General features: G+C 41.0%; 1 protein-coding gene across 1 annotated transcript; it reads left to right on the top strand.

The window, feature by feature from the left end:
• Positions 1–71: 71 nt before the first annotated feature.
• SETD4 (SET domain containing 4) lies at positions 72–9,020 on the top strand. Its single transcript, XM_064152209.1, is given in 12 exon segments — positions 72–285; positions 1,162–1,264; positions 1,695–1,790; positions 2,363–2,400; positions 3,879–3,967; positions 4,428–4,857; positions 5,621–5,795; positions 6,451–6,532; positions 6,878–6,958; positions 7,958–8,081; positions 8,860–8,959; positions 8,962–9,020. Coding segments are annotated over 11 exon segments (1,344 nt in total). The 5' UTR covers positions 72–285; positions 1,162–1,194.
• Positions 9,021–13,184: the final 4,164 nt, after the last annotated feature.

Here is a 13,184-nt window from a genome sequence, read left to right as displayed (position 1 = left end):
AAAGGGGCGGTGGCGGCCGCGGGCGGTGCTTTGCCTGTCCTCTTCCGCTGGTGGGCCCGTGGCGGCGGCGGCGGCTCTGCTGCTGGAAATGCTGTTCTGTTTTGCCCTATCCTTCATCGCGACTTTAGCCTGGGGAGGTAATTAGCAGCCGAAGATGCCCTCGACTCATCTAGGGTTTCCCCTGAAGACATTCCTCAACCTTCAGTGCCTTAAAATACGAGGTGTCACAGGCGGCCCTTCCCTTCGCTTTGGTGATTCGGGGATTTGTCTATGAGACCTGACAGTGTGAGTGTGGTGGGGGTGGGGAGAGGCCCACGTGTGCGGCAAGGAAGCGCCTTAGCTCCTTGAGCAGCTCCTCTCAGACTCGGGGTCGCGCATCGGGTATCTCCGCTTGCTGTCAAGCCAAGAGGGCTTGCGGCGGGTGGGAAAGGGAGCTGTGCAAACAGCCTGCCCAGCGCTGGTCTCAGGATGGTCAGAGTGCCGGGGGCGGCAATGCCTTGCCGGGAGAAAACCACCCGTCCTTGTTAGCCCTCCCTTCAGGCAAAACCTGCGCTTGGGAGGTTCAGTTAAAGGCACTACTGGCAAGGGGAAATGAAGCACACATTTCAACAGCACATAGAAGTGTAAGGCGTAAGGTTGGTGCGCTTCCCCTGTCATGCACGCTAGAGCTGTTGAGCACAGGCGTAGTGTCCCAGTGCTGTATCGGACTGGGGTTTTTGGAGGCGCTGATGTGCGGAAAGACTTTCTGCAGTGCATGTGATCGTAAAAACAGTGATTTTGGCTGGAAAGACCTTTCAGAGCATCAAGTCCAACAGATCGTTTCCTTCTGTGCTTTTTGCTATTCGAAGAAGTGAATAGCAGAGGCTGTTTATGCTGATTAATTTTGTACCATATTTGCTGTTTGAAAATTTATATTCTGTGCACATGAGCACCACTGTCACGTTTCCTTTAGAGGATTATGGCCACGCCTTGGCCAAGATAATACTTGGAATAAAGGCTTCCCTGTCTTCCCTCGTCCCTGTCACCCACCCTTCCTTAGGGGTTTGCTTGTAGTACATTTGCTATACTTTCTAAGCTTTTATCTCTTGTTGAGATAAAAGAAACATGGTGTTGGACAGGGATTTAAAATATTTTAAAGTAACTTATTTTTTTTAAATTCAGGTTGTCTAAATAGGGCAAAATCTACTACTTAACATGAAGAAAAGCAGAGGTCGGACAGGTCGAAAAAGACGACGAAAACACCTGCAGAGCTTTATGGATGGAGGTACTACTTGTGGCAGTACTGCTAAATAAAAGAACCAGTTGTCTCAAGGTGTCATTTCGTGGTGTGTATTTGTCAAACACCATTGTGCTTTGAAAATAACGTTAATAAGTGTTATTTTTCTCTGCTCAAATGAGTTTACAGTTCCAGAGCGTGGTGAATATTGTGAGCTTTCTTTTCTGGCTAATGCCAGCTACTACATTATTCTGAATTTCTTGGCCTTTGAATATACTGAATAACTCCTACAGTTCTGAGAGCTCACAGTGCTCAGAGACCCAGAACTGGGTAAGCTAGTTCAAGTTGCTGTTGTATTATGACATCCTAAGCTGTCCAAAATATAGTTTTTCTGGCTATGCAGTAATACTTTTTGATTTCTTGTATTTTGCAACAGAGTGCTATTTTATAGCAACAACGTCTTCTTTTTTATTCTTAGTCAACTGCAGTCACAAGCTGGAATACATTCAGCTTAAGAAATGGTTGAAAGACAGAGGATTTGAAGACAGAAATTTAAGGCCAGCAGAGTTTTTAGGTAATGTATTAATTATTTAGTGATGGTAAAAAATTATAATTCTAAGAGTTTTAGATTCCTACTTTGATTATGAATCACATACCAGGGTAGCATCAGGAAAAGTGTCACTTACCGTTAGTCTTTCTAAGGACTTCTGGCAAATGCATGTTGGTGTCATTTACTATAAGCAAGTAGATATGAGGGCCCAAAACAGTGTAAACTTTTCTGTTATAAAGATGATCCTGTGTAGAGCTGTTTTTTGGTGTATGCTCTGATGTGCTGTAGAACATGCTGAATTCCTTGTGAAAATCAAGATTTTATAAGTGTTAGTAGCACAAGTTTAAAGAAGAAAGTAACATCTCTTTAAGTGCTTCCTATATTGGAACCTAACCTTGTTATCATTTCCTAATCTTCTTTTTCCCGTGTAAAGTTAACAGATCTAGTGATACAGATAAGTAAAAGATTTTAGAGATGGGATTCACTTAATACTATTTGCAGTTAAGGTATAGATTTGTGCTAGATGTCTTTAAGTAGATTATGTTTCAAAAATATTTAATTAAAATATTTAAACATCTTCTTTGTTCCTGCTTCAGAAACAGGAAGAGGACTAATGACAACAAAAGCTCTTCAGGTCAGTAGTGTTGATTCTAATGCACAAGCTGATCAGGTTCTTTTGAGTTGTAATGACTTCTGCAGCCACCAAAGCTCAAAATTTCAGACAAGAGCTTCACAGAGCCTGTTATGAGTGTAGTTTCTGGCTTAATATCAGAGTTTGCAGGGTTGTCTTACCTGCAAAGTAATGGATGCCCTTTGTGCCCTGAGGGCTTGCTGGGTGAAGTCACGCCTAGAGTAAGACATTTGCAGAGATTTGGCATGTGTGTAGACTCCTGTTTTAGTTTAAGGCAATGAGTGGCTAACTGATACCAGGAGCAGGTCCTTTCTCTCCTCTGTGCCTTCTTTCTCATGCACTGTCTCCCACAGCTGCTTTTGTACTGGCTGTAGCAGTCTTCAGTACTCATATGGTAAGTTGTGTCAGAAAACCAAACTAACAGAAAACTCTTTTCAAATCCTTGAAATCTCCCACCTTGGTCATACCAGTGCTGGTACAAAGGGAGGAGAGGTGTGTTGGGAAAGAGGATGGAGGAAAGGGATGAAACTTTTAACAGCATTTGGCATTAGATTATCTCAGCCATAATAAAACCACAGCTTTAACTTCATTTTAACAGATCTCTTCTTTGTTGATAGACTAGCTAATAAAACCACAATTTTTCAGACATTCCCAGCAGACAATGGGAATGGTAGGAAAAATAATTTACTATTCAGGTATTGGTACAGGACTTAATTCTGACTGAGAAGTGCCTGTCACCAAACAGGCTTTTTGGGGCATTTACCTAACTGGTATGAAAATAGTATATCATATAATGGGCAATCAGACCTCAAACCTTACATAAAAGAGAGAGGTAGGAAGGACACAGAGTGGAGAAGTCATGTGCAGAGAACAGTGTTACTTCTGGGTTAGAGTCAGCAGTAAGTGAAGCTGAAGGACCAGAAGCTCAGGTTATGTGCAGTGCTGGGAGCGCAGTAAGTGAAATGAGATTGAGGCACAGCTGGGCTTGAGTAAGATAGTGAAACTCAGGATAGGAATGAGGATGGAACTGACTTAATTCATGTCCTTTCCCTGTGGGCATAGATGCATATGGCTCAAGCCAGGCATGAAAGCTAATTTATGTGCGCAGCAAACAAGGTCAGGACCTATAATATCATTACCCTATACCGCTGTGCTTATAGAAGTTCAGCTGTTTGTGAGATCTAATCTAAAATATCTTAGTTACAAAGAAAGTGAGTAGCCAGGCACCAAATCTGTGAACAGTTAGCTTTCTGTGAGAAAATATTCCTACTAACTATGGTCACCGATCTTTCCTGAACTGAGGCTATCTTCAAATATCCTGGTTTCCAGCAAGTTCAGCATCACATCTATTTGCTTCCTGATGTTGATATTCTCTGAGGAATGTCTCTCTGTTCTGAAATTGTGTAGCAGATGAGTAATTTGTGCTTGATCTTTGCTGTTCTTTCTATGTGATTTTGTTGTTCTTTTTTCTTCCCTCAAAGGCAGGAGATCTGATCATTTCATTGCCTGAGAAATGCTTACTCACCACGGGCACCGTCCTTAGCAGTTGCTTGGGAGAATACATTATGAAGTAAGTGAAAATTGATGCTTTATGGGCAGTTAGTTTTTATTGTGGGCATTTATTCTTCTGATGCTTAATGCTTATTGGGAGTCTGTGAATACGTTTTAATAGGAAAGGAGGATAAAATGGAGATGCAAAGCAGTGATGTGAGCATGGCCTTTTAGAAAATTCAGATCAAAGACCTGTGGTGGTCACTGAGTATTTGTGATCTATCCTAAGAAACCCCTACCCCTTCCTTGCCAAGAAAACCAGCAACCCAAGAGGTGAGCTTGAAGTTGTTACTACAAACCAGCTTTTATAGCCCCTTTGAAATCATCAAAAGAATTTGGAGATGAAGTACAAAGCAGTTTAAAATAGAAGCTATTTATAACATTTAAAAGAACTAGAAGGTTAAGATACTGCTGCATCCATTTCCTATCTCACCTCTGCGTATCTGCTACAGTGATATTTTAATTTTGTTTTCTGATAGGTGGAAGCCTCCTGTGTCTCCTTTGATAGCATTGTGCACATTTTTAATAGCAGAGAAATATGCTGGTGAGGAATCTCGGTGGAAACCATATCTTGATGTTTTACCCAAGACGTACACTTGCCCTGTTTGTTTGGAGCATGACGTAGTAAGCCTTCTTCCTGAACCTTTAAGAAAGAAGGCTCAGGAGCAGAGAACAGTGGTTCATGAGTTGTACATGTCTTGCAAGGCTTTTTTTTCTTCCCTACAGCCTTTGTTTGCTGAGAACACAGAAACTATTTTTAACTACAGTGCTCTAGAGTGGGCTTGGTGCACTGTTAATACCAGGACAATATACATGAAACATTCACAGAGAGAATGTTTTTCTCTGGAGCCAGATATTTATGCACTGGCACCATATTTAGATTTGCTAAACCACTGTCCAAATGTTCAGGTAAGAACCAAAACATAGATAACTTAATTTCTTTATTTGTAAATGCACTGTTTCAATATAGTATGCATTTATGTGATGGGTTAGGGGTGTCTGGAGGTCAGTGAGAGATCTCACAGTGGGGAAAAGTGTCTACTGAGGACACATACAGGCTGACTACTCACTGTTTGTGTATGCCCTGGAGCTTATTATTCAAGCCCGAGGCAGTTGAATACAGATGATGCAAATCTTTCAGTGTGTGTAGCAAAGCAATGTGATAGGGACAATCCCCAGTGGTGGGGTGAGATTTGCATCCAGGGTAGGTACTGGAGAGAGTCACTTTTAAGTATAACCCTAAGCTGCTCTCCCAAAAGGCTCAGCTCCTAAGACAAAGCTCAAGTTATATGGTCTCTGTATTACTTGATCTTTGGCTGAAACTTCTGAGCAGCCTTAGGAAAGCATATAGGGCAGTTTCACCTTCTGTCAGCCTGTGTGCCAGTGCATAGTTGGGACAGCTCAAAAGTGGCCAACTCTGCACAAAGCCATCTTTACTTGTTGATTCAAGCCTTGTGTATAAGTCTGCTCAGTGGGTAGTACATCCTCCAGGCTAAGGTTTTGATGGTTGTTCTTCATACTAGTAGGTTGACCTTTCAAACAGCAGCAGCACTGTTTTCTTCCAGTATGAGAGAAGTGTTCAGTACTATTGGATTTTAATATTCAGGGTGTGATTCCTTTACACCCTGTCTTCCTGCCAAGGATAAAATCTTTTCTTTTGAACTTCTCAAAGGTAAAGGCTGCATTTAATGACCAGACAAGAAGCTATGAAATTCAGACAAATTCACAATGCAAAAGTTATGAAGAAGTGTTCATCTGCTATGGGCCTCATGATAATCAGCGACTGCTACTAGAATATGGATTTGTTGCCATGGATAATCCTCACAGCTGTGTTTATGTCTTATCAGGTTGGATTTATAGATTGTCTTGACATTGAAAGGCACAATAGTGGAGGCAGAGCAGCTGAGCTTGGCGATATGGTCTTTAAGATAAATAGGGATGATTAAAGAGCAGTGAAGAAATTCATGCATGTGTGTATATGTATATGCACAATGTATGTTAAGGCATTATGAATTTGGGGGTTCTTTGTACCATCAAAGTATTTGGGTATATTTCCAATAAGTGGAATGGGGTTTGATAGCACTTTGAGCAGTACAGAATTTAAGGATTGTAGCTTTAACATTGCAAGTGTTCTTTGGTAACTTTTTGTTCTGTAAAATTGTGTTTCCCAGCATGAGATATGTAGGCAGTCCAACTGGATGTCTGGTGTTGTACTGTTGACTTCTGTATTGAAGTCATGATCCTCAAAAACTAAGTTGCTGGGAGTGACTCATAACTTTGAGTCAGGATTTCCATTACAGGGATACAATCCTGGAGATTGCTGATTGCTTTTGAAGAGTAGATAGATTTTTAATTATGATGAAATTCACTAAAATGAAGCAGGTTTTGTTCTTTGTCCTGTAGCTGCTTGAAAAATGTAGTGAAGGTGTCATTTCAGAACTGAGGATTGTGGTTTCTTGTACATCCCATTTATTTAAATATCTAAAATGTGTTCTTATGCAGATATTCTCCTCAAACATTTTCCACCACTGGACAAGCAGAGAAATGCAAAACTTTCCATTTTAAAGGATCATGATTTCTTAGAGTAGGTATCTTGAGTTTCCTCATGAGATTTCTTTTCAGTTTTTCTCAGAGTCAGATTTTGTTTCTAGTATCAAAATCCTGCATGAAATAATAATATTCTTTTTCAGCAAACCAATTTCCTTGCTGTTTGTGAGAGAATGTTGATACTGGTATCTCAAATCTGGAGACAGGTTTCAAGGTACAGTCTCTCACCTGTTTGTGAATAGCAGCAGAGTAAGGGAAGTCAAGGAACCCTCTAGTTCTGAAGAGTAGATCTTCCCTTGTTGACATTCATCAGGAAGAAAGCTATCCCACTCTGTATGAGTTCACCTTTATATTCTGCATCTTGCCACTGTTGACTTTTTAGAAACCTGACCTTTGGATGGGATGGACCATCTTGGAGGCTCATCACAGCCCTGAAATTGTTAAGTCTTGGAGCAGATGAATTGTAAGTTTTGGTATTCTGATTACTTAGATGTATGTACGTGCCATTTTCATTTATTTGCCCTTTGCTGGCTGTATGTGAGATTCTGTGACAATTGATTTGGATTTCCTCTTTCTCATTGGCTCCAGATGAGAAATGAAAAAGAAAGGCAGAGAACACCACGTAACACAAAGTTGTTGCCTATTTGCTCTTTTGGTCTTTTACTTTTTTGTTTTAAATGCTAGATACACCTCTTTGTTTTCCCTTTCTATTTTGAGACCCAGATATTACTTTAAGGTTCAGACTCCAAACCTTTTCCATGTTTGTTTGATGGGACTTTAAATACTATTGATGCTTGCTTGGTTTCTTCAAAGCATGTGCTCCACAGACTGCTTCTGAATTTCAGGAACTTCCTTGGCCCTAGAATTTCATCTCCAGGGACTGTTGGCACAGGTCTCATTATTTGTTCCAAATGGCAAGTCTGCCTCAAAAGAGCATTAATACAAAATCACTTGCTTGGGCTTTGCTTCTAATAATAAATAAAAGTAAATCTCTTGTTCAAAGCTGTGTTTTATGCTTTGAAGATTCATTGCTGAGTGGAAGAAGCTGATTGCAAGAACTAAAAATAAATCCCTGTGTTACTGGTTTCAAGACCGTGTGAGGTGAAGTTTGGCAGAAGCTTCACTTACAAGTTCTGAGTGAATAGCTTTTACTCCACACAGGTGCTTCCAGAGTTAGTGACAGCGTAGCACAGTAGTAAAGACCAGGAGCATTGGTCTAAGTTCACACTGTGGCTTTGGCTGAAGGGGTAAGAGTGGAGGACTGAAACTGCTGCTCCAGATCACTCAGTTTTCTCTTCCCTTTTGCTTGCTTTGTTAGTCTCCTGTATGGATACTGTGTGCCTATTTAATGTGTGCTGTCTTTACTTGCCTTATGCCAGCAGTGTTAGCATAGCCATATGTTTGTCATTGAGCTGGGGAGTTCATCAAGTGACTGTATATTGTTCAAACATTTTGCTTCTAGTACTTGCTGGAGAAGAGTGCTGCTTGGTGATGTAATTTCAGCCAGAAATGAACAGCAGGCTTTGAATATAGCAGCAAAAATATGCCATTATTTAATAGAGGAAACACAGGACGCCCTTCTTCAGGTAATTTGACTAGAAGAACGAGGTAGCCCAGATTCTTTTCTCTCCTAGCATAAATGTACAGCAGTGTAACTTTCTGGGGTGAGAACAGAATGATGGAGGGAATTGGCTCCACTGAGGTGATTTAGGAGTAGTTTCTTTATGACTGGTGGCATGGAAGTGCTCAGCAGAATTTGTGGCAGCAGCAAAGAGAGAAACCACGTTACAAAGCTTCTATGAATTCCTGTAAACAAATGAAAAGTATTTAACATTCCTCTGCCTACAGTATCAATGTGTTATTGAAGTTACCTCTTAAAATACAGTGCAGACTTGTATGAGGTGGGCACATAAGATGTTGCAGACCTGCCATGAGTGCTTTGTTGGAGAATGTGAAAGCTGTGTTCCTTAAATCTAGTCAAGCCAAATAATGTGTACTCAATGTCAAGTTGGATAGCTATCCCAGAAAAGGGTTATTAAACCCACACTTTTTCAAAAGAAATGCATGCATGCACAGAGAATGAGGTGCGCCTGGTCTCAAGCAAAGTCTTTAGGACAGTATGGACTTAGGAGCCTGATAATCAGGAAACCATTTTCCTTCCTCGTTTTTGATCTGCTCCCTCCCCCTTTTTTTTTTTTCTTCTTTTACTGTTACAATTTCTCTTGTGGAAGACCAAAAAAGTAGTATTGTGACATAGTTCATGGAATCCCTACCACAGGTAATCCTTCCACAAATTTTATGTTCATGTTCTGTATTGAATAATCTCACTTTATTGTAATTTCTTCCCATTTGTCTAAAATTCAGATTTCCCAGTTGAAAAGAAAGGAGAACCTCAGGGAACACCTGGCTTTGGTAGAAGCACTACGCTTGGAGGATCTGAAGATACTACAAAAATCAGCTGAGATTCTTGCAACTTGAATATGGCAGCAACTTCAGCTATATGGAGTTATGATAGCTATGGCTGATTGGAGCCTATTTGCCATGGATGTGCCTTGCTCAACTGTTTTAATGGACTTGAGCTGCAAAGAATAATGTAAAAAGTCATCAGAATATGCCTAGTTTTGTTGACTGGGTCACACAGCACCTGAAGTCTCATTTTTTATTTTGCTGACCTCCTTCAGTAATACAAAGTTTAGCCCAAATGGTGGTGGGTCACATACATTACTTTGATCACAACTCATTGAAATCATGGCTGCTGGGATAATTTGGGCAGCCTCAGGACTGTGAGCTTCATCAGTCCTAGATTTCACAGCTGCCTGTGTGGCTGAAGTGTGGATCCTAGGGTCAGGCAGATGCTCTTCAGCATGCCTTTGAGCTCTGGCACTTGACAAAAAAAGAAGAGAACAGAGCTGCTTATGTTTGTCCTGAGCTGATCTTTTACTTTTTCCCTGAGATGTGTTCATGTTGTGTCTGTTCATTACTGGAGTGATATATGTGAACTAGATCAGTACTGCTGTGACCAAGTCCAAGTCATTCCCTTTACAGTTTCAGCCCAAGTGTTTCTTGAATGTGAGGAAATGCAAATTTCCCACCTTTACTCTCATGCTCACCAGTTTGTGTTCTGACTCCTCCTGCTGAGAATGAGAGTTGAAAGGACTTTGAACTCTGTTTCTCGTTTGGAGGACCACCCAGGCAATTCATTCTGTTTCCATTTGCTTCTGGTGAATCACATGTTCCTATTCTGTCTACAAAGGGATAGTCTCATGAGCTGCCTTTCAGTCTTAGTTCTGCTTAAGCTCCACGTGTTATTTAGAAAAGAGATAGGCTTCTTCAAAGGGCTTTTCAGGGCAGGACTTTTATTTAAGCTGTGAAAACTGCATTTATAATTGTTGTGTCCTGATTATTCTCTATTTTGTGGGCAATCACATTTCATAGATTTTCCCATTACTATTTATAGCATTTTGTAAGAACTGTGTGTTACAAATGTGTTTATTTTTGTGCAGACATTGCTTTATTTTCACAAGATTTCTCTAGTTTTGAAATAAATGGTATACACCAGTAAATGCATTCTGACTAATGATATCATTTTAGGAAAAAACATGTAACAAATGGAAACAAATATTCAAGCTCAAATGCACCTTCAGCCTTTCTTTGATGCCATATGAACAAGAATGTTACTGTGTAAACTTGGTTGAATTTGAGAATTCTAGGGGTTTTCCCTGCTTATTTTTTCCCTGCCTTGGGCTGTTTGGCACAGTAAATGTCTTCATACTTGAAGCTTTGAGAAGAACCTTTCCTTACCTAGAAGGATATGTTGGTTTAGATTTGAAAGAGTGGGGGAACTGTTACTCAGTTTCTAAAACTCAAAGTTCTCATTCTGAGGTACCATCTTCATAACCTTTTCCTGGGATTAGGAAATTCTGAAATTATTAGGAAATAAGTTGTTTTTTTCTGCCTAAGGAACTGAGCCTCTTTCATACACTCAGTCTTCATTGCTAACTGTGTGAGTAGTTTACATTTCAGAGCAGAGGGCATGGTGGGTGGGTTGGGGAAAGAACTAGAGTGCTTTCTGGAGCTGGAAGCCCATTTATTATATCTCTTGGGTCAATTTATATTTGCCTAAACTGATTTAAACCCCTGAAAGTCACTGAGCACCATATTTTATACTCTAGTCAGTACCACTCTACCTCCTGTGATGACATGTCTGGATTGGGGAGTGTAGACCTCACTGAGGGCAATTCTTACCACCTTGCAGGAGGGTCCTTCTCTACCACTGAGCTTAGCTACCGCAGAAATAATTGGGATTGAGACTCTGACTCTCCCATTCATTTTGATTAGGTCTGCAGAAAGGTCTCCAGAAGTCACAGATGACATGAAGAGGATGGGTGATGGCTGAGCATTCACAGTGCAAGAAGTAAAGGCTTTCAAATGAAACCTGAAGCAGTCATTTGTGGTTGATGTCACTAAGAATACAGGCACAAGAGCTGACAGGGGTGCAGAGCATGTACACAAGGAAGCTGTTGGCAGTTCCCAGCCAGACAAACAACCTTGGTTGTATGTAGTTCCGCTGATCTCCAAATGCTTGAAAGTTGGGAGGATATAGATGGCAAGTATTGTAACTTCTTGACCTGTGCTTGCTCTTTTAAGGTGTTGGTGGTCACTAGGGGAAATAGGATCCTGGACCGGAGGCATCCTTGCTTTGAACATGTCCTGAAATTTTGATGATTACAGCTGAGCTGTTTGACATCTTACTTTCACTTAATAAAACCTGTTTCATTCTCTAAGAACAGATGTGTTTCTGCTTTTAAAATTTTATAGTGAAATGGTACCAGAGTTGAAGAAGATAAGGAAGTTTGCTTGTTTTGTTTTCTTATTCCCCCCACAGCCACTGAAGATGGATATTTTAAGAACAGCCTCTGTGCAATCTGTCTTGCAAGATGGGTGCTAGCTTGAAAGTTTATTTACTTCTGTACTGCACTTTAGATAAAACATTTATACCAGGTGGTTTGAGTATGGTCTCTACTGTATGAATCATAGAATCAACCAGGTTGGAAGAGACCTCCAAGATCATCCAGTCCAACCTAGCACCCAGCCCTATCCAGTCAACTAGACCATGGCACTGAGTGCCTCATCCAGTCTTTTCTTGAACACCTCAAGGGACGGTGCCTCCACCACCTCCCTGAGCAGCCCATTCCAATGCCAATTACTCTCTCTGTGAAGAACTTCCTCCTAACATCCAGCCTATACCTACCCTGGCACAACTTGAGACTGTGTCCCCTTGTTCTATTGCTGGTTGCCTGGGAGAAGAGGCCACCCCCCACCTGGCTACAACCTCCCTTCAGGTAGTTGTAGACAGCAATGAGATCACTCCTGAGCCTCCTCTTCTCCAGGCTAAACACCCCCAGCTCCCTCAGCCTCTCCTCATAGGGTTTGTGTTCCAGGCCCTTCACCAGCTTTGTTGCAGTGCAGGAGGGTTGACAGTATGAATTGCTTGTCTGTCTCTTGCATGTAAGCATGGCAGTAAGCCCCAAGTTTACCTTAAGAACTGTAGCAAGTTTTCTGGTTCTGCTTAATGTTAAAGGCAAAATCCTGCCTGAATAAACTATGGAACTGGAACTGTTGCTTTTGTATGACACATCAGTAGCAATGGAATTTTAGCAGGAATAAACCAGCTCATGATCAATTATCTATGCCTAGTTGGAAACACCTAAAGTTTGTGGTGTGTTTTTCTACATATAACAACACTTAAACTCTGTGCAAGACAGGGCAGGCTAATCTGGGCTAAGAGCTAAGGTGACTGAAGAAGTAACTGCACTGGGAGTGAGTGCTCTTCAACTGTCTCACAGGACAATAAATCAGGTTTTCAAGAGTGAAGATGCTTACTCAGTCTCTACTTTAACTAGAGCCCCAGTGAGCTGCAAACATGTTAATCACCCACCTTTAGTGACATGCTGTTAACATTTGGCTCTAGCTTTCTGTTAGTCTAAGAAGAGATTTAGCTGCAATAGTAGTGTGGAAAGACTGTGTTGTCTTCTTTGTATAAGATGCCTTGGGGGCTGTATCTGCAAATTTCGGCTACAGTAGCAATAGACCCTAGCTCTGTAAGTACAAACTCCTTACAGACCTTGGCAGTGACCTGGATTCTCATCCAGCTTGTGCAGTATTACTCAAAGAGAACTAAAGCAGGGATGCATTCTGTGACTGCAGTGAAGACACCGGGTTTGGGTAGATGTAATGAGGGAAGCTTTATATCCTGTGATAATTTTGAGGCAGAAATGGAACAGCTTGACTTTCTTCCCCCCCTCTCTCCTGAGAGGAGAGAGTTGATTTAGCACAGTCTGAAGTCACTAAAAAATGATAAACATCAAACCTCATGACAGTATCTTTCCTTTGTCAATTTATGTAAATACAGCATGGATTTCCTTTGATCTTCTACAGAGAGTGGCTTCTAGTTTACAGTTTTCTTCAGCAGTAATGTGTAGAGATCATCCATCATTGCTAAGTGCCTTTAGACCTGTCTATTTCAGGACAAGATAAGGGAGTATCAACTCTCACAGGCTGATAATTAAAGCTTTTAGCTACATTATGAAAACATTTCAAACATGACATTCCCAAAGAAAGAGCTTTTAAAAATTATGTCTCCCAGGGTATGTAGCCCCTCCCCACCTAGAAGGTAAAGAATTTCCCTT

This window comes from Pogoniulus pusillus, chromosome 12, assembly GCF_015220805.1.
Source record: "Pogoniulus pusillus isolate bPogPus1 chromosome 12, bPogPus1.pri, whole genome shotgun sequence".
In the NCBI taxonomy this organism is placed as follows: Eukaryota; Metazoa; Chordata; class Aves; order Piciformes; family Lybiidae; genus Pogoniulus; species Pogoniulus pusillus.
Note: the sequence above shows the minus strand (reverse complement) of the source record. Positions and strands in the feature narration are given on the sequence as shown.